The sequence below is a fragment of the Astatotilapia calliptera genome, unplaced genomic scaffold (assembly GCF_900246225.1).
Source record: "Astatotilapia calliptera unplaced genomic scaffold, fAstCal1.2 U_scaffold_4, whole genome shotgun sequence".
Classification (NCBI taxonomy): domain Eukaryota; kingdom Metazoa; phylum Chordata; class Actinopteri; order Cichliformes; family Cichlidae; genus Astatotilapia; species Astatotilapia calliptera.
The window spans coordinates 729,788-752,132 of NW_020535778.1; the positions used below are offsets into that span (position 1 = coordinate 729,788).

Genomic DNA, 22,345 nt, shown 5'->3' on the forward strand with positions numbered 1-22,345 from the left:
ACAACCTAGCCTAGCACTGAACACTGAACACACTTAGCACCCCTATACATTAACGGGGACTGTGTGGAGAGGGTCTTCACCTTCCTGTTCCTTGGTGTCCTCATCTCTGCTGACATTTCCTGGACAGACAACATCTCAGTGGTCATCAAGAAGGCACAATAGCAGCAAGCTGAACTCCAAGCTGAACTCTAACTTGCTGCTGACCTTCTACCGCTCATCCATTGAGAGCCTGCTAACTTACTGCATCACGGTATGGTTCAGCAGCTGCACTAAGGCGGATAGAGCGAGGCTTCAGAGTGTGAAACAGTTCCCACCCCGCTTTCAGCATTTTTGGCTAAGTCCACATACAAATCTTTTTTCAAACACACAAATTCTTTTTGCACATACTACGGAGCCCCGCAGGGGACATGGGAGAAAAAAAATTAGGGAGAAAAAAAAAAATTTAGACGGACTTTTGCGAGATCTCGCAAAACAAACTCGGGATATCGCAAAACTAACTTGGGATCTCGCAAAACTTTCTCGCGAAAGTTGAATTCCAACAATGGCGGCAGCTACTTAGTTGTAATATTACTCTTTCTGGGTCACAAAATACACTTTTAAGATATTTTGAGGCGTGAATGTAGTTGTGTAAACGTCAGATACCTGCTCGATTTACAAGACATCACATATTTGCAAAAGTGCTCCGACGTTTTTGGAGATCTGACACCCACTAGCTCGAAGCTAATGGGAGGTCGAGACCTACTACAGCCAGGAGGAACACCGCTTTCCCGGCACATCGTGCCTCGACCTCCCGGTTGGCTTCGAGCTGGAGGCCTCCGAAGAATGCGGCTAAAATTTTTGCGAGATCTCGCAATGCTTTTGCGAGATCCCGAGTTTGTTTTGCGAGGTCTCGCAAAAGTCCGTCTTAATTTTTTTTTTTCTCCCTAATTTTTTTTTCTCCCATGTCCCCTGCGGGGCTCCGTAACATACAAATCTTTTTTACACACACAACAAATTCTTTTTACAAGTACAAAACCTATTTACAAGTACAAAATATTCATGACCACAATTTGAGCCCATACATTCAGCATTGCCACTGCTGAACTGAACTTAATTACACCATTAGCATGAGGCTCGACGCAGGTACACCCAGTGAGGACGACTGCTGTCAGTCTGCCTAATTTAGATCATGAAAAACTAAGCTAGCAGTTCATCTGAATACATTTTGAATGATTAAAAAAATGTATATAATCTAATGCACTATAAGATGAAATGGATTCTGTTCTTTGCTCATCACCTACCTGACAGTTGACACCTCACACCTGTTTTTCACCTGCAGGTCAGCCAGAAGGACAGACAGAGGATGAATGGAAGGAGGCTGACTTTGCTGGGCTGTTCAGTGTTCTGGTAGTTTCTGCTGTGCCCGTTGTTGGTGCTGCTATTGTTGTTGTTGTTGTTGCTTGTGTTTGGGGTTTTTCTTGCATTTGCAGAAAAAAGGAGAACTGATACAATTGCCAACACAAGTCTTGAAAGATAGCAATGAATTATCTTTGGCTAGTAGCTCTTTGGTAATCACCTTTTTTTAATATAAGATAACATAACAAATTTCCCCACGCGTGGGACTAATAAATGTTATCTTACGGTGAACAAATAACTGTTTTTTGCCTGTCTGTTTTTTCTACTGTATTACTCAAATTTTTCTACTTTCTTCAGAAAATGTTCTGGTGCATTGATTGACTTCAGGGGTGATGATTCATGCTAGAGCTGGGCGATATATCGAGTTTTTAAAAAATATCGATATATTTTTATACGAGATATAAGATGTGACAATATCCTTTATATCGATATAGTCTATGTTACGTTATAATTATACTTGTGGAGCTGCAAGTTTGCGTCTCTTTCCTCCACTTTCGTCTTTACAACGTTACTCGGCCTCGCCTCTCCCTCACTGAACACAACTCCCCCTCCTCCCCCATCGCTTCACCAGCAGGAAGCAACAAGATGGACACGGAAAATCTCCGTTAACAAGTTACTGCGCGCATCGACCCGTGTGTGGGGCTGGACGCCGTCAACGTGTTAGCTAGCTAACCACGCTAACGAGCTAACCACGCTAACGGCATGCAGCCCAGAGGTGGTGCACGGACTAAAATCCTTTCATTTTCTCAAAAGTTGACAGCGCGCCTTATGTATGAATTCTGGTTGTGCTTGATGGCCGCGAACCGATTTTATGTGGAACACGGCGCTCAGCAATCTCTCAAAAAATGTTTTAGTACTACTTTGGTAAGCTACGAAGCTGCACCGCTTGATGGATTGTCGGAGCATTACGGCTGAGCCGTGCGGAGTGATACGTACTGTACTTCAACGTAATATTACCTTACTGTGTATAAGGACCATAAATGGCACCTGTTAGGAGACGTGGTTGCGAAGCGGATTACAAACTCCAGGCTGTCAGTCACACAGTAGAAGTTGGGAACAGAGCAGCTGTAAAATCTGTCTTTGTTATTGTGCTCAGCGTCTGTTAGTTTAAATTTTGACTGCACAATTGTGAGCTTTTTGTTATGCACAAAAACAACATTGTTTTCTTTTATTTATGGAGCATTATTATTTAATAAATGCTCATAATTTATTTTTGAGTAAATTTTATGTACATCTGCTCTATGTTAATAAAAGTGCCTGTGTGACTTCTGGGACACAGCTTTGACTAAGAACTCTCTTTTTGTTCTTACTTTATGGCTTTAAAAATATATATCGAGATATATATCTTATATCGCCATCCAGCTAAAAAATATCGAGATATGAATTTTGGGTCATATCGCCCAGCCCTAATTCATGCCCAGAAAAAAAAAAAAAAAACAATTATATATTTATGTACTCGTACTCTTGAGCTGATTTCTCACCTGATCAGCTGTGAAGTAGATGTGAGGCTGGAGTGGGGGGTGGGGCTGGCTTTGTTCTGGGTAGATGTGTGGATAGGGGTGAAGCAGGGGCCCGTTCTTCGTATGTCGCTTACTACATCCAAGATCAAATGACACATCCAAGATCAAATCATCGCGCTAACCGTGAGCTCGCTAATCCGGTTCTCCGAACACACCTGAAAATGTCAACAGAGCGCGTTCGGTATTTTTCGGCAGCAGAGCAAGAACTCTTGAGTGAGGGATTTCAGGAGTTTCAGAGTTTAATCAGAACGCAAGGGAACACTGCAAAGGCTGCAAAAGCAAGGAGAGAGGGCTGGCAGGAAGTTGCTGACAAATTAAACTCGTAAGTAATTAAATAATAACAATAATAATGGAGTGGATCAGCCCCTCTGGCCAACACCAGTAGGCGGTAGGGTAAATTTATTATATTATACTAAATTATATTATATTATATTATATTATATTATATTATATTATATTATATTATATTATATTATATCCTCTTTCACATTAGAGCCACGACAGGACCCACTAGAACATGGGAACAAGTAAAAGTGAAATATAAGAATATTCTACAGAATGGTAATATTTACCACTTATATTGCTTTTCGTCTCTTGGAAAGAGACCCTGAAATAATCTGTTTGTTTGTTCATAACAGCAACCAAGAAAAGGGCAGAGCAAAAAAAGACAGGTGGTGGTCCTGCACCCCCTCGTCAACATGTTGGTTAAGTGAATAATACCCTCACGGGAATATCGATATCTCTCTATGAGCACACTGTCGCGCTGAGCTAAAGGATCCTGTCTGTCCCGCAATATACGCTGAATTCTGAGAACTCTCCTTATCAATCTTGCACCTTCCGCAATGGTTGGCTCGCGTATACGGACAGGACATGGCTGCGACAGGCTTCCCAAATCCACCTTCGCTTTTATAGCAGTGGTCCCTCATCTTGATTACACGAAGTAATTTACAATTGCTACTCTGAAATATGAATTACATCTGTAATAATCACATACATGTAATAGAATGTTAATAGTACATTTCCCTTTTTTTAGGAAATGACCTGTATGTATCTGTGTGACATCAATAAAAGGATCAAGTGCTGTATTATCTTTAGTTACATTGATGTTATTTATTTATGGTGAAACAGTGGTGGAATATCGCTGTTGCTTTCGTATAAATGAAGCGGACATACCTGCGTGGCCGCGATCTAATCCTGTTTACATAAAGTAAACCTGCTCCCGAGCAGTCTAACAGCCGGGTGGGAAGCTCCCAACACTTCCTGTCTGGTTTCAGTCATTATAAACATTTTAATGAGATAAAGATCCCTGTGTGTGTGGCTCTGATGGATTAACAGAAGATTTGCTGCTGAACTGTGTTTTGAGCCTCATGTTGATGCCACTAACAAAGAAGTTCACCAAAGTCTGTTCTTTTTAAGGAAATGAGATCTTTTAATGTATCATCTGACACGTTGTCCTTGTTTTTCAGAAGTTTTATTGAACCTATTATTTCTTTCTGTATTGCTGCTTGGTTTGGTAACAAGAATCTGAAGAAGAAGAATTGGTTTGGACTTTTGGTAAAAACTGCCAGCAAAGTCTCAGGGCATTGGCAAGATTTTTGCATTTCTAACATGATTAAAGTCAATTTTGATTTTCTTTAGGTGTGTTTAATCAAAGCAGAGAACTAACCGACAGGAATGTCTGAGCCGGTGTGTACTGTACTGTGAGCTGGGCTGGGAGCTCCTGGCTTTTTACTTCTTGTACTCATTGTTGTGATTGCTGCTCTTTTGGTTTGTAGAAAACTGTAAACAGACAAATTCATTCCAACATCTCCCAAATGGACCAGCTGGCAGCTTTTCTGAAACCTCAGTATTTTTTTTCTTCTGTGATTAAGACGATGAAAGCACCAGCCTCATGTGACTTCAAGTATTAACAACAACAGCACAGCTTTTAACACTGCATTGTCACCAAGCCTTTAATCTGAACCCCCTGAGACATTTCCAACATCATGTGATGCTGGAAGCTCCTGTGCTTCCACCTGCTGGATGACTTATAAAACACAGCGGTCACTGTGAGTGAACATTAAAGCTCAGTTGATAAGTTCAGATGTAGGAGTAAGTGAGGAGGCTGTGTTGTGCACCTCAGGGCTGAAAGACTCAAAGTTTTTGTGAGTGTAGGAACACTGGGTTGTTTTTTTGTTTCATTTGCACTAAAGTAAAATTGTTGAGGGCTTTCTGAACTAAAGTTAAAATGAAATTTATCACAAACATAAACATATGAAGAGAAAAAAACGGCAAAATCAGCAAAGATACACAGAAAAGAAGGTCAGACATCAACTAAGGAGAAACACAAGGACAAATGGAACAATATTATCATCCATTATGTAGCAGGTTTATCAGAGAAATCTTCTCCAACATCCCAGTGTACTTGAGATTCAGCCACACACTCACACAAAAACTGGTTTGTTCTAAGGGCAAAACTCCCAAACACAAACTTAACAACGTAGTATATGCTGTACAGTGTGGCGAGGAATGCTCAGACCTCTACCTTGGAGAAACCAAACAGCCGCTCCTCAAAAAGTTGATTCTCTTCATCTGGATGTAGCGTTTTCAGTGGGAGAAATTTTTTGTCACTAATCCAAGTGACTTCTTCAGTCTCAGCTGACTGGAGGTTTCCCCACTCTTATAAACAGTACATTTGCACAATGACTGAAACCAGCCCACTGAAGGAACAATGGGCTGGGAGGTCATTTCCTTGATTATTAATATACAAATTCTCATGACCATTGATCAACAACCACTGATCAAAGCTCATTGATCAATGCCCATGAGTACCATTCACAGAGAGTTGGGGAATGGCTGCAATCACAGCATTGTAAGATGGTGACAGATGTCCCCTTAGGCCCCCTCCTCGATTCAGAGATGGTCTTTCCCTTTTCATGTAAATGGCCTCCTTGACTCCGCGCTCAAACCAGCGTTCCTCCCTGTCCAAGATGTGAACATCCTCATCACTGAAAGAGTGTCTACTGGCCTGTAGGTGAAAATAGACTGCAGAGTCCTGGCCTGATATGTTAGCTCTTCTTGCCTTTCACAAATATCAAAGCTTCGACTAAAGTCCAGCTGGGATAACCACATTTACTCAGGGCCTTCTTGATGTGATGTTCTTGTTCTGGCCGCTGAGGACACACTCCATATTTTGCTGTGGCTTTCCAATGGACAACAAGGAAGTCAAACTAATGTAGCGTAGCTCATGTCACAATCAATTGTTTGATTGTTCAATTGGTCTCGTATGAAGTGGAAAAGAGGGTTTTTCCATTTGATACGAGACAATAATATAAACAACTGCAGCACAGTACCTGTTATACCTATAGCATGTAATCACTTTAATAAAATATTATGGTCAACAGTATTGTTCGCTGCACTGTCTATCAGGACAAGCAGAGATGAGTCCACTGTCAGAGGCCATAAGATCATTTGTAACCTTCACTAATGCTGTTTCTGTTAGTCTCATTCATGAGCAGTATTAGTTTTCTTTTAAGATCCAGAAGTCTGTGATGTGTTTCATAGTCTGTAGCAAGTGTTTTACAATTAAAGGACCAAATAAATAAATCCACCCCACACAAATCAAATGTTACTCTGATTTTATTTTTGAGTAAACTCCAAAAATTCTAACAGAGAGCTGGTGCTTAGAATACAGTTGAATAAATATTAAAAAGAGATGATTTAATCATTTATGTACAGGCTGGAGTCTTCATGATCAACATGCTGGTTCAGATGCTGATCCTCTCAGTGGAATCGCACTTTCTCTTTCCTCCTTGTATATAAAAAAAGATTTTTAATGTTAATTTAAATTCAAAATTCACAGTTTAAAAAGAAATCCAGCATAAATGAACATGTTTTAATAAAGAAAAGTAAATGGTTCAGTCTAGCATGTGCTCCAGTGAGACATTAAACTTCAGTAAAACTATGCAGTTATGAAACGTAACTTTAATCTGGGCAAAAACAAATTTGCTCAGTTATAAATAAAACAGTGAAGTAAACGTGACCTGACAGACAGAACCTGAGTGAATAAAGTCCAGTGTTTAACCACTGAGAGCTGAAACTCAGCAGAGGTTTTAAACCTGTGTGCTGGTGATTGGACATCAGCCGCTGATAAAGTGGTTTCGCTTATAAAGTGCTCTGTAGTTTTCTAAATGTCCATCTCCTCCTTCTAAATCCTGTTTGTCATCTTTAACCCTGATCAATCACTCTGAAGGAAACACAACCTCCAGCAGCTCTGCGCTCAGAAAACAAATGACATTTATATATTTTGTGCACAATATTGCACCAACATTACAGTATATCGAGCTGCAGCTGCCCACGTTAAACTGTGACTATCACCAGGTCATGTGGCCTTGATTTCTGAATTAGCAGCAGGTGTTAAACAGCTGATAGGTGAACAGGATGTATGCAGGTAAACTGAGGGTCGTCGAGCTGATCGCCGGTGTCATGAGGAAATTGTCAGCTCGTTATTTATGTCACAGAAACACAGACATGTGACCAGGCGGAAATTTGGGGCTGTGGGCTCGGTACACTCTGTCTGCTGACTGTTAGCGAAGCTAGCAACATTGCTAAAAACATCGGAGCAAACAAACTGTTGACAACCTGACATGTGAAGACTACGCCACTACATTCTCGGCTAAAACAATGCGGTCTTAAAGTCTGACGTCATTAGTGTCAAATGTGTTAATAATTTATTAATTAAATAATTAATTAATTAATTAAATGTGTCATTAATTAAATCAAATTATAATTAATTAATGAAACATTTAATTAACTATTTATTTTGTCACTCCTGGCCCTCCATTATGGTGCGCCCCATCTTATATATTTATATATATAAGTATATATGCAGTATTAAGCAAAAGTCAAGAAATGTTAGGTACACACTGTGCGTTCTTCCTATTGAAATATATTGCTCACAAATTCATGCTGACTGACCTGGAAAACATTACAATTTGTGTTCATGTGTCAATGATTAGATTTCTGCTAACCAGTTCTTGAGCTGACTGGGTTGATTTTCCAGACTTGCAGGTCAGGTTGAATGACACTAGCTAGGCACTGAAAGGAAAGGGCTGCCACACTCCATATCTAGAAAATCTTTTTTTTTTAAACCCTCTCCTGTCTGGAAGCTTTTGGAATCAGAATTGGGATCTGAATGCTGTGGTTCCGAACACATTTTACTTTTGCAAGAGCAGCTATATAGTCTAGGTTCCCCTTGTTTATTTATTCATTTCTATGTGTTGTTTCAGTTATTACATTATGAATAGCATGACAATGCCTCATCCAGTGTCATGCCACCCAGACTCTTGGACTCCTTCATCTTTGTTGTGGCCTTCTGGAGGTCATCCTGACTAATTGGACGGATGCAGTCATCTGAAAGGCTGAGAGAAAGAAATCAGACGTTTAGCAAACAACAAGTGAACTTCTGAACTTTATAAGAGCAGCTCTGCACGACTCAGTTCAATCATAAAAAATGCCTCCACACTGAGAGAGTGAAAAGGAAAAAAAGATGATTTTCAGGTGTGCTGTATTTGTCCTAATTAGCATGAAAAAGTGAATATCATCAGAATATTTATTTTATTAGTAATTGATAATACCTATTTGTCAAAATATTGACTTTTATCAATATGTCCATTTTAAAACATGAAACGTCCTGACACTCTACCCACTCTGACCTGGAAATACCAAACACCTACGTGTCAGAATCCATGATTTCTCGGACACACAGCAGTGCTGCCTCACGACAAATCTCTTTGAGGTCACTTCCTGAGAACCCCTCAGTTTCCCTGGCGATGTGGCTGAGGTTAATCAGTGGATCCACCTACAGAGGCAGAATCAATCTATCAATGAATCTAGGTATCATTGTAAATCAGAATTTGCCATTTAAAACTTACATTCAAAGGCTTGTGTCTAAGTTGAAACTAAAACCAAGTTTAGAAATCAATCCTGTGTGTGCCTCCAGGTGAGAAACACTTGATTCGTGCAACTTTTTTACCTTTATTGGATTATGGTGAGCTGCTTTTTCTGGATGCACCAGCCCACTAACTAAAGGGGTTATGGAAATCGTCTACATTATTGTTCTGTGTATGCTGCTGCTCCATGTCCTTCTCTTATATTCGCAGACTTTCCCATTGGTTGGTCTTTATCTATAAATCTCTCCCTCTTATTTATGTGTTTATATGCGTAAAAATCATAACAATACAGCCCTTGTTCTCACAATATTATACAATTGATTGTCCCACAAATCAAAACACAATTAGGAGTTAGGCTTTGAAATACGCCGCCTCTGTCTCCTGGAATAATCTGCAAAAGGAACTGAAATTGTCAGAAATGGTTACCTTCAGTAAAAGAAAGAGAGAACAACTCTTTTAGTCAGCGTGATTTTTTTAATGCCACTCTTAATTCATCTGTTATTGTATGTTTTTTTTACACGTTTTTTACTTGATATTGTATTTTATTTTTATTTTTATGTGGTACATGTATTATTGACTTTTGCTGCCATGATGCCAGGTCTCTCTTCGAATTGAGATTTTTACCTGGATAAATAAAAGACTAATATTACATGTTATTCATCTTCTTTCCCTAGCTTCTTTTTCCAGTGTTCTCATCCACTGTTTGTTCCTTACCCCGTTCCTCCGTCATACCCTTTTCTAGTCCATTTTCCCTTACATTCCCTGACTCCTTCTCATTTCCCCCTCATTGCCTCTCTCAAAACATTTTTTTCCTGTTCAATTCAGTTTCGTTTCGTTCATACAGCACCAGACAAGACAAAGACATGCTGTAAAAGAGAGCCCAAGATTAATAACAACTAATGATTCAATGTAGAGTCTTCTATTAAACCATGGGTGAGAGAACTTCAGGCCCGTAGACCTAGGCTGTGTCCCAATTAAGAGACTGCACGCTTGAAGTACGCGCACTACGCGTACTATGTACGGTGCGTATTATAAGTACGAGAAGTGCGGAAGTGAGAGGCTTGTGAAATGGGACGGTATACGCTTCGTCGCGCTGTTCAGGTTGCCTAGCAACCATGATACTAACCGCGAGACACGTTACATACAGCTTTGTTTGACAGAAATGAAGGAGAAAAATGTTTTGTTGGTCATTCATTTTTGTCATGACATCACTTTGATTAGTTGAGTATCTGAGGCTGAGACCACGGGACTGTAAAACATGATAGTTGGGCTTCATTTCTGTGCATATATATATATATATATATATATATGACTGACTTTAATTATTACACATTCGCACATAAATAAGTGACGTCATATTCAGTACTTTTGACAGTTCACTCTTTGGCCGCTCCATCTTATTAGGGAAATTCCATATACATAAATGTAAATTTCAAAACTCAACCCCATCATTTAATTTGCTTTTGATTGAAATTGAATATTACATAAACTCTCTTGAATTGACTTCCAATAAAAAAAGGTTTATCATTGATTGAAATTCATTCAGAAATGTTTAACGACTGAGCTGACACAACTTTGAAGTACAAAGTTGTTATGAAGTCTGTCACATTCCCCCTCTTTTTTTCTTTTTTTTTCCTTTATTTATTTATCCTTCTTATTTCATTGTACTGTATATTGTTAATCTTATTTGCCTTGTATGTCTACTGTACAAACTGAACTGGAATGACTGACTGTTCGCTTTATGATTTCAATAAAGTTTGGAAAAAAAACAACCTCATCGGCCGCTCCCTTCTGCCGTATTTTGCGGCAAAATTATCCACACCCACCGCCGCGCTATGAATTGTGGGATATATGGGACCACGAAGCGTGCACCGGACCACGCTTGATATTTGGGGAAATCGACGGCGCATTTGGAGTATGCATTTGAAGCACACTTCGAATTGGGACAGCCGTCGTCGCGTGGCGGTGACGTAACCGCACTTAAAATGCGTACTTCAAGCGTGCAGTCTCTTAATTGGGACACAGCCCTAGTGTCCTGCAGGTTTTAGATGTGTCCTTAATCTAACACAGCTGATTTAAATCGATAAATGACCTCCTTAACATGTCTTGAAGTTCTCCAGAGGCCTGGTAATGAACTAATTCATTTAATTCAGGTGTGTTGACTTTAGGCCCACCCCTATTTTCTCATATTAAGTGAGAAGAAGAAGAAGAATTACTCAATGTATCATGGGAACCCCCCAGCAGCCTACACCTACTGCAGCATAACTAAGGGAGGATTCAGGGTCACCTGGTCCAGCCCTAACTATATGCTTTAGCAAAAAGAAACGTTTGAAGCCTAATCTTAAAAGTAGAGATCGTGTCTGTCTCCCAAATCCAAACTGGAAGTTGGTTTAATAGAAAAGGGGTCTGAAAACTGAAGGCTCTGCCAGGAAATTAAAGGCCATCCAGGTCTTTATGTCTTTAAGACATTCCAGCAGTTTTAACTAATTGGTGTGTGTTATCTCGCTTCATAGATAGACAGACCTGGGTGTCATCTGCATGGCAGTGAAAATGTATGCTATGTCTTCTGATGATGCTGCCTAAGGGAAGCATGTATAATGTAAACAGAATTGGTCCTAGCACTGAACCCTGTGGAACTCCATAAATAACCTCAGTGTGTGAAGAGGACTCTCCATTTACATGTACAAATTGGAGTCTATTAGATAGATCTGATACATTACGGTACCTGTAATGCCTACAGCATTTTCTAATCGCTCTAATAGGATATTATGGTCAACAGTATCTAACGCTGCACTGAGGTCTAGCAGGACAAGCACGGACATGAGTCCACTGTCAGAGGCCATAAGAAGATCATTTGTAACCTTCACTAAAGCTTTCCTTTTCTTCACTCATTTTTATTATTGTGGATTTAATGTTTCTTTGGCTTCATGTACTAACTACATTAAAAGAGCAGAAGAAGAACCATGTTGGTAAAATAATGTAAGATCATAAGGATTAATATCTCAGTCACATGACTGTTTCCCTTTTGCTGTGAACTTACCGTTTCATTCTCCAGGATCAGTCTGAGTATCTGCTTGCGCTGCTCAATGTTCTGCAGAAACAAACACACTGTCAGACTAGTTTTATCCTCACCACACGGTGGTGTGCGCCATAGACTATGTCTCATATGCTGGTGCATGCCGCCTTTACGGTGTCACTTCGGCTGGTCATGCACCACTCTGTTTTTGTAACCTAGCACACCACCGCAGATGAAGACATGACTGTTAGAGCTTTGTCAGTTTTTGCTGCATTTTAATGATATATCATTAGAGAAACACAAGACTTCTTGGGATGCTTTTCTTTAGGTTTGACGTCTTCACTGCTTCATTCCTTCTAATATGGTGTTATTATCTGAGTAGTGACACCTGCCATTCAGGAGAATACATCAGCACTCTGTGCCTTAACAGGATAAATAGAAATGAATGTGTGATGATGTTGCCACGGCACGCAAACCGACCAATGCAGAGGGTACACTGCTGCGTTCAGTATGCTTTTTGTTTGTTGGTTTGTTTGTTTGTTGGTTTTTAAAAAACAGTCAGACTTATTTTGAAAAGGACATACAGGCAGTTTGATGTGGATCTTGGTGGGCATCCTCCTCAAGATGGCAGGGTCTATGTCCTCAGGACGATTGGTGGCTCCCATAATGATCACCTGACAAAGTAAACTTTTAATCAGATTTACATACAGACCGAATCTTCGAAGAACATTTTATTGATCATCTGATCGTTTATGTTCAGGATTCACATATATTGCATAGATTATGGAGAGAAATTGGGTTCAAAAGGGTTGCAAATAGGGGTGGTTTTAAAAAAAAATCCCAATTCTAATCGATTTTAGGTCAGGGTCTTTCTGTGTGGAGTCAGCTTACATCTGGGATATGCTCCAAAGCCCCTCGCAACCCTGAAAAAGATAAGTGGAAGCAAATAGATGGATGGATAATTGATTTTAATTTGAATAATCCAATACTGATTCATTAAATCCTAAAATCAATTTTTAAATATAAATGTATTTTAGCAGAATCTCAGCTTAAAGCTCACAAAACTATTTTAACAACCTCCAAACTGTTAAAAGAGCAAACGATTAAAGAGCAAGTAAATGGATTGATTCTCTCAAAAGATGTAAACATAAAACACAAATCATTTACTCGTACACGCCGTTGGCATGAAAGCAAACATCTTATTCTGAGACTGCAAAATGTTGATGCAAATTTAACTGAACTAGGAGCAAAAATGGCTAAAAACTACAGTTTTGTTTTATGGCCTATGGAAGTGAGTCCTCAAATGTTACACAGAAATTTCTGTAAACATTTGTGAATCAATTTATGATTGCGGATCACCCTGTATGCATTTGCAACCCTTTGAGACGAATTCCTCTCCATAATAAGAAAAGAAAGAAAGTGTACTTTATTGGTCCCCGTGGGGAAAATCCCTCTCTGCATTTAACCCATTCACTCAGTGAAGCAGTGGGCAGCCACTGGGCGCCCGGGGAGCAGTGTGTAGGGACGGTACCTTGCTCAGGGGTACCTCAGGGTAGCTGTTCAGGGGAATCGAACCCCCGACCTTCCGATCATGGTGCCACCACTCTACCTACTGAGCTATCCCTGCCCCCGTAATACATCCACAGCTCAGTGAATCTCTCAAGACTCCATATTGAAACTAAGTTATACCTGGCACTGGTGGTCTGTTTCGAGTCCATCCCACAAACTCATAAACTGAGCCTTCATCATAGCTGTGGCTTCATGATCTCTGCTGGATCGACTCCTCAGAAATGAGTCTGTTCAAACACACAGAATAGTTTTATCATCTCAGTTAGGATTTCATTGTTTAAAAATGTTTTGCCTCTTTTTTTGCTTCTATGGTATTTGTCAAAATGTATACAGTTAAGACCAAATATTAAAATACATTCACATCTCTCTTTGAACCGTTTGTGCAGACCAAATTCACTGAAAGCAGAATCAGTTTCTTTATATGTTTAATTTATGTTTAAGAAAATTCTAAATTTTAAGGTAGTACATGGAAAATATCGCCACTAAATGTTAGCAGGTTGTAGTCAAGTGAATTTTGTTTTCTTTCCCTTCCCAATTAAATTGTATAATCCTACAGTGTCATGGTCCTGGCTCATTTGAACCAGTGTTTTGTGTTTTTGTATTTTCATGTTATTTTGTGTTATACTTTATGGTTAAGTTTCTTTAGTTAGTCTTGAGTTAATTCCTATATTGCCAAGGTTTTTCTGTTTAGCTCCTTCATTATATATTATTTATTTATTTGTCTTTGCCCTCTGTGCCGCTCTCCATCTCTGTCTGTCTTTATATATGTTGTGTGAGTCTTCCATTCTATGTTTCCCGTCATGTCTCCTCTCGCTCATGTCCCATCGCTCCCTCTCGTCTGCCTCTCCTCTCCATCATGTTCCTCTATTTCCTGTTTTATTGTGAAGGCCCTTTGTCCCTGTAGCTGTGTCCCAAAACCTAGGCCACATCCTCCCGAGGCCGCATTTGAAGGCTGATTAATTCACAGCCAGCGATGAAGCCTGTCCCAATTCAAAGGCCGCTCCAAATGCAGCCGACAAATACGTCCTTCATTTCCCTGGATTTGAAGGACGGGTTATTTTCATTTCAGCTAATAAAACTTTATATACTAAAGCTGTTTTGAGTTAACATCCCGCTTACGAGCCAGCATTTGGATCCTTTCCTTCCTGCACTACACAGTCGATTCATGACATAAAGTGGGCATTGTAAGCAAAGCACACAGTTTAACAAAAAAACAAACTATTTTTCAAACTTAATTTGTCAAAATGATTTCCACTTTAACAGAGAGAGATAAACTGTATGTGTGTATGTGTGTGCGCGCATCTGTGCGTGTGTCTTTCACACCTATCTCGTCGATGAAGATGATTGTTGGGCCCAGTTTGGAGGCCAGTGAGAACACAGCAGCAGTCAGTTTCTGGGACTCTCCGTACCATTTATCTGTCAGCGTGCTCGGCTTCAAGTTGATGAAAGCAAAGCCCGCCTCTTTTGCTGTCGCCTTGGCAATGAGTGTTTTACCACATCCTGGGGGTCCATACAGCAGCACACCTGTGTGAAGACAGTGGGATTTTGTATTATTTTGCCGATTGCTAGAAATCAAACTACCATGAAAATAACAGCTTGTTGCTCGCCTACGGACTCAAATGTCCCATCGATGGCAATAGCTCATCTCTCTCACACACACTGTGGACACATAGGGCTGGGTATCAGCTCTGATTTCTATGACTGATTTGATTTCGATTCACAAGGTCCCGATTTATCCCATTTCCTGATTCAGTTTGATTAGATTCAATTCATTTCAGGTTGACTCAGACAACCTGAAATAATTCTGATCATTTATTAGTACATATCAGAATCAGAATACTTTATTAATCCCTAAGGAAAATATGTGGGTTGCAGTTGCTCCAAGACAGTAACAGACTAGACTATTTAACAATACAATAAGTTACAGATATATAGATTTAAGAAATATCTTTTTTTAATATATCTACAAGAACAAAGCTGACACTTGTGAGTTTTCATCAGGGGTGTGAGAATCACAGCATAAGCCTTTGTGTCAAAGTAAGCGAGGATAAAACACAGAAAGACATGAAGGAGATTTTCCTGGCCTCGCTTTTTATAACAAACAACCTTAAAAATATTCTGCAATGGAACAAAAACTCAAGAAAACCATGAATCCACATATGATCATTACCTGATGCTGCTGAGGTGAAGCAGACCAAACTTACAGAGGTTTTATTGAAGACACAGATAAGAGTTTTACAATTTGGCATAATTTTTAAAAAGTTTACATTTCTTCAGTATTGAATAGCATAAATGAGATTTTCTTGTCGGTATTTAAATAAAAAAGCAACAACAAACAAACAGCGGCCAACAACGCTAAACAACAGTAGACTGGTGGATAATAAGCAAGCAAATAATGAAGAAAACAGAGATTTTTAGATGGGAAACCAAATTTTTTGCTTTGTATTATTATAATAGCATAAGGTGCATTAAACTCTGTCGGAAACTAAAAACTCATTCACAACCTGTATGCCTTAAATAAACATTGACAAACACTTCCATTTCTCTTGACACGCATACAGAGAATCAACCAATTACAAACAGACTAAAGTAAATTTAAATGGTAGTATAATCAAAATAGAAATTACAGCAAACAAGAAATGGTTATTGTTGATCGATTATATCTAATACAGATGTAATGTAATGGTTAAAAGCTGAGCATCCTTTGTAGATTTTGATTAAAGTTTCTGTGGGTATCCTGATTAAGGCAATTTTCTATCCTATCTAAGAATAATTAAGGCAAAGGCTGATGCTAATGGGGATCCTGAACAACAACAAAAAAGTGAACGATTGCTGACCTTTGGGCGGCTGCAGCAGCCGGGATTTCCTGAACAGATGTCTTTTCTGAACGGGGAAGATCATTTTCTCCTTGAGCTCGTTGATCACCTCCTCCAGACCTGCGATATCCCTCCATGTGATCTGCACACAGGAAGAAATCTGGATGGATATTGGCTGCAAGTGCTGATGCACGAAGATAAACCCCACACTTCCTGTTTCTGTCAGTACTGGGTGCTGTCAGTTCTTTGTGGTTTATATCTACAGCTTCAGTTTAAACAACATGTAAAGTGGCATTACCTGCATAGTCCGCGGGTCAACCCGGTGAGTGACAATGCGCTGTTCATACACAGAGAGTTTAACATTTTTAGATTTATTTTGACCTGTCCTCGTTGTCTGAAAAACACAAAAGCAGAAACAAATCAAAGGCTCAGCCTGTGCTCTATGTCAGGATCATACTGTCCTCATCAGCAGGAGACAATTTTCCTCAAATAAAATATTCAGGATGAAAGATGTATGTGTAGGTTCTCTGTCATCTGGGTCATGGCAATCTAAGAAGCTTGGAAAGAAAAGTAACTGAAAGAGCAGTTGTGCCATAGTCTATAGGATGATAGTTAAAATGTGACCATAAAGAAAAGACAGAATTATAGTCGAGAATAAGCAATAAGCTTCTCCCGGATGGCCGAACTCCTCACCCCATCTCTAATGGAGAGGCCAGCCAGCCTTCGGAGAAAGCTCATTGTTGCTGCTTTTATCTGCAATTTCGTTCTTTTGGTCACTATCCAAAGCTCGTCACCATAGGTGAAGGTAGGGACGTAGATCGGCCAGTAAACTGAAAATTCTGTTATCACTACAGTCATAGCATCAATCCGACAGACTCTCAGTGCAGGACTCACTGCCTACGTCCTCACAAATTCTCCTACCCTCTTCCTTTACATCTGATACGTTCATCGAGGTGAAAGAAAAAAGGTTAGGAAAAGGAGATGAAACAGATTTTGGGAACCTACAGATTTTTGGTTACATGCTGTTAGAAATGTTCATCCTACTGTAAAACCTGCCTAGCAGATCTGATTATGAGCAGCTTCAATCCATTCAGTTTGGGTGTTTGTGCTCAGACTGATTTTTATGTGCATCTGCTGACTGTGGAAAATTATATCATTAATCTCTTGTCTTCTTTCTTGTTTGCACAAAAGCTTGTTCTGTATAGTTATTAATCAGGATGTTTTTAAAGTATAATTCTGAAAATGTCATTATCTTTACAAATGAAAAGAAAGGCAAAATTAATATATTCTCTGAAATTATCAGGTAATATCTGCACATCAGCAAATCTGAGATTAAACATGAGAAAGAATCAGAATTAATCCACATTAAGGTGAGACAAAAAAAAACAAACATCTGAAGACAAAACTTGTTGCAATAAATCTTAATTCCCCTCCCACCTGCCTGTGAGGCTTCTCCTGCTGATTCCTTACCTGGTATAACTGGTATATGATGCCTAGGCTTAGGCCTAGGCCTACGCCTAGACCCTGGCCTAGACCTTGGCCTAGGCCGAGAAAAAGAGCGATGCCTCCAGCTCGCACAAAGCTCAGTCCCATTGTCACGTCACAGATTCTGAGACACAAACAGGTTTACACAGCGATTAATGTATAAAATGCTATCAAGAAGATGAATACAAACAGCAGGAGCATAACAACTCACCACCTCGCAACACTCTCTCACTCACTGCTTGTTATTACTGTGCGGAATACAAATGTTTTATGAAGGACAGAAGTCTAAAAAATGCCCAATCATCTAGAGTTTTAGAAAGTTCAGGAAGAAACTGAGACAATGCAAAAAGTCAAAAATATCTAAAGCTCGCTCAGAATTGGGGATGGGATACTTGATACTGACATTTTGACACTGTGTTTAGCTGACAAAGTGCAAATTTTTCAAAACACTGGCTGCGTTCCAAACCTCCCTCTTGTCTCCTCTTCCTAACCTCTTTTCCTTGATCTTGATGGAAATGTCACTGAGGTCATGTAAAGGCTGATGGGAAGATTGATACTAAGAAAAGAGAAGAGCAATGCTCTGAAATTTGGAACATCACTAACAATGTGATGCTGAATGTTGGCTATGTTGAACTTACAATATGCAAAACATGGACTACAAAATCCATATCATACAAATCCATATCTTTACTCCAGTGACTTCTAAAATGAGAATATCCTATGAAAAATATATTTTATTAGAAAGGTTTGAATTTTAAAGTAATGTTTAGGTCCAGATTTAAATTATTTTGATATTAAAAAGCTTTTAGATTTACTAAAGAGACACAGTGCCAGTTTTGTGACAGCAAGTTATGAACAGGAGAATTTTTGAGGCTGGTCTTATTGCATATCATTTTGTAGGAGTTTCCCTTTCAGGAGGAGAATATTTAAATGAGTAGCACAAATGTGAAAGTCTATTGCACACAATTTACTGGAAATGTCATTAATTGAAAAATCATATCTTGTGCTTGTTGTGGTTGTGATAGATGCTACAAGGAGTTTTAATTTTTAGGAGGAGAGATGCAATCAGAAGAAGTGTGTAATCGATAGTTTACGCGGATGGCTCAAAACTGTGGGGACATTACCAAAAACTCTTCTCTCCTCATACTGAGTGTTTAAAGTGAGCCCCACCAATCGTTCCTAAAAAATAATGAGAATTTACTCACAAGAATCTCATATTAACTGAATATTAACTTAAGTTAATTCTCTAATTAACATATTAACTCCTTGGAGGGCATTTCTATTCGATTCAATTATTAAAGAGAGACAATCTCCTGATTTCCCTCTGAAAAATTTGAACACGACAATAGCGCCAAGTCACAGTTGCCTAAAGTCGCCTGCTATTTTTGTGCAAAGCTAACTGAACAGTCTGACTTTTGGTTCTAATCATGAGCTTGAATCCGTTAAGTTGAAGATGAGCAGACGATAATAAAAATGAAATATCTCTTCTTCCTCCTACATTCGAAAGAAAGTGAAACATAATTAACCAGGATGACAACTGAGATCAAAATTGGGTTAAGAGATGAAAATCATCCCAGAAGTCCTTGTAAATTCTACTTAAATACAGTAACTAAGTACTTAAACCTCTGGCATTACAGAATGCTAACATCTGAGTAGCTCATGGTTGCGAGTAATTTTAACAATTACCGTAATAGTCTTTGTCACTTTGTTGCTGCTATTTTTCCTTTGGCATCGTTTGAAGAAAAAAAAACCACAACAGCCCTTCGATATCGTACTATGTGAATGGACAACAAAGATTGAAGAAACACTTCATTTATAGCTGGAAAAATGCAACATTTGGACAGACTTATGGGAAAATCTTCATGAGATTCAGTCCTTACGATCCTCACATAATTAACGATTATTTTCAAACAACAAATTCACAAAGTATTGGCATTTTTATAACATTTCATCCCCTGTTAGAGACAGATTGCTATTCTGAAAGTGAAACTTTTACAAATACATACTCCATAAAGCTAAGACCTAGTTCAAACTAACTGTCAGTCACACTCCTCTTTTCCTAAGTCCATATCTATCCTCATCCACAAACAAAGTGAGTAGGAATATGAGACAGCAGGGACTTTGAAAAAAAAAATCCTGGAGCTGGAGTCAAACGCACAAAAACTTTAAATCAGCCAACGTGACATGTGTGTTTTGAATCACACCTCGGAGTACCTGCGCTTCATAAACCCGCCACACAAGCATCCATTATCCACATACTCATACATACTGAATCAATATAAAAAAATATAATGTATAGGCTACCACTTCTTCAAACAAAATTTAAATATATATTCTGTTTTATAAAAAAATAAAATAAATCTCACCTACAGAAGGACAACACGAAGACGGCAACAAACAAGTCAGGTAGAGTAAAGCAGCAGATATCGTTTTAGGAGAAATCACGTGGTGACACAGCTGAGTTGCGGTGGTGCCAAACTGCATGGGAAGAGCCAACTTTCGTCTTATTTGCTGTTCGTGGTGAGAGGAGGAGACTGTCTTTCGTGCTGTTTGCTGGTTTACTTTTTTTGCTCGTTTATCAGCGGGAAAACACAGCAAGGGAACTAAACCGAATCAAAGGAACGAGACGAGGAAAGTGAGACTAAATACAAAGCACAACAGACAACCAACATAAAACAGGGAAACAAAACGCAAGAACACTTTTCAAAGTGACACGAACTCAACAACAACATAACACACGGGAGGAATAAAGCGAATCAAGGAATATAAACCAAGTATAACAATAGACAGAAACTAGATAGTAAAACTAAGTAAGTAAAAAAACTAAGAAAGCACATGAATATAAACATAAACCAACCACAAAATATCTGCTGAAGGAAAAGAACCTAAAACTGAAAAAAAAAACAAAAAAGAAAAACCAACCAAATCACGAGTCCGTGAAAGCTATATAATGGTTAAAAAAAACCTCAAGCAAACAAACAAAAATAAAAATAAAAATAAAAATAAAAAAATTAATGTCCAAATTTATTCTTCCTCTATAATAACTTGTTTGCGCTGATTTTCAGTTCAGATTTCAGTCCATCATGACTCAGCTCTTTCTCCCTCGGTAATAATCAATAATCATATGACCCAAAACACCATGAACATATTGCAATGCAATATAATGTGTGTGATAGAAATGAAAACTATTAAATGAATTTATTATTTTGCGCCCTTTTTAATTTTAGACAAAAAGTGCAGTTTTTCTGACAAAAATGCCCCATTTTTAGATATGGAAAAGGTTATTCTTAAAAACAGCTGCTTCTTAACAACAGAGAGCAGGATGGGGGAGATGGAGGCTGCACGCCCCGTTAAGCATTATTTCGTTTTATTTGCTTTTGCTTAATCCGAAACAAGGAACATAGGAAGCACAGGTACACGCCACACCTCTGCATGAGTCGGTCGCACAGGAGCAAGAGTCCACGCGATGGTGTGTTTCGTCTCGCACATCAGCCAGTGTGGGTACAATGACAATCTCTCGAACTCCTCCCAGACCCGTCAATAAAATCATTAAGATATTTTTTGATAAACTGCCAAAGAGCCATTTTTACCCCCCAGTTCAGACGCCTCTGCATTAGGATCTGATCCAGCAAACCCGAGGAGAGCAGCGGACATGAACCACTGTTGAACCATGTGTGAAATAAAATTAAATGAAAAAATGATTGTGAAGAAGTGACGGACATTTGATGGCAGGTCTTAGATAATCGTGAGTTATTGTGTCTGATTGCAAAATTGTAAAAAAACACAAAACTCTGGAAGAGGCGTACACGCACTTTGGAAAAGTAAAGGCGTGTTGCATTCTCTAAAACTGTTTTGTGAACAGTTGTCCAAGTATATATTCCTTTTAAAATGTGACACATGTAATATGATCATCAAAGAACGTGATTTTTATAAAACATGTATTCTTCTGTTTTGAAAGTGTCAGATTTTCATAAAACATTTATTAGTGTAGCGGCAATCTTCGGTCCTTCGTCGCTTCTGCTGGACGTAAAGTTTCTGACTCGTGCTTGGCTGTAGGCCTTTCGGTAGCAAAAACGAGGTGAATGTAAAAAAGAAAAAAAAAGGAAAACGTTTATTTACTCCACACAAACCGAAAACTCCAAAACAAATGCCTCCAGTGGAGCTCCGTTTACATCTATTTTATGTCATAAACGATAAACAACTGTTGCTCCACCACATTGCGGCCTAACACACCCGCTTTGTCAGTGAGAACGTGTTGATGACACCTACCACCACTTTACAACAACCCAATAGATTAAGAAAGCAGGACAAATTTAGAGCATATGGACCATAGTATATTGTATTACAACATAAAATAATCAAGATTGTAACTAGAAACTCAGATTACAGATCATAACAAAATACTCAAATACGTTCCGATGTATTTGAGTAAAATATTGGCCTGGACTGTCTAAGCTCCAATAATTAGTATGTTGTAATTTGTTTAGACTGTGTGTAATTTTTATAGAAACCTTGTCCATTGTATGTGTAATCATGAAAACATGTAAAACTCCACAGCAGTGATACTTGTTCTTACATATTTATTCTTTGTTGTGGTACTTTACTGTTCCAATG

The 22,345-nt window shown here is 38.9% G+C and overlaps 1 protein-coding gene across 1 annotated transcript; it reads right to left on the reverse strand.

The window, feature by feature from the left end:
• Positions 1-6,557: 6,557 nt before the first annotated feature.
• LOC113018080 (ATPase family AAA domain-containing protein 1-B-like) lies at positions 6,558-20,160 on the reverse strand. The gene is made up of 11 exons (XM_026161148.1): positions 20,098-20,160; positions 17,717-17,855; positions 16,545-16,640; positions 16,268-16,388; positions 14,754-14,954; positions 13,551-13,657; positions 12,446-12,535; positions 11,886-11,936; positions 8,630-8,754; positions 8,190-8,314; positions 6,558-6,705 (listed from the first exon to the last, which is right to left on the reverse strand). Exons 2-10 carry the CDS (start codon positions 17,837-17,839, stop codon positions 8,191-8,193), a joined length of 1,038 nt encoding a protein of 345 aa, XP_026016933.1. The 5' UTR covers positions 17,840-17,855; positions 20,098-20,160; the 3' UTR covers positions 6,558-6,705; position 8,190.
• Between the last annotated feature and the right edge of the window lie 2,185 nt (positions 20,161-22,345).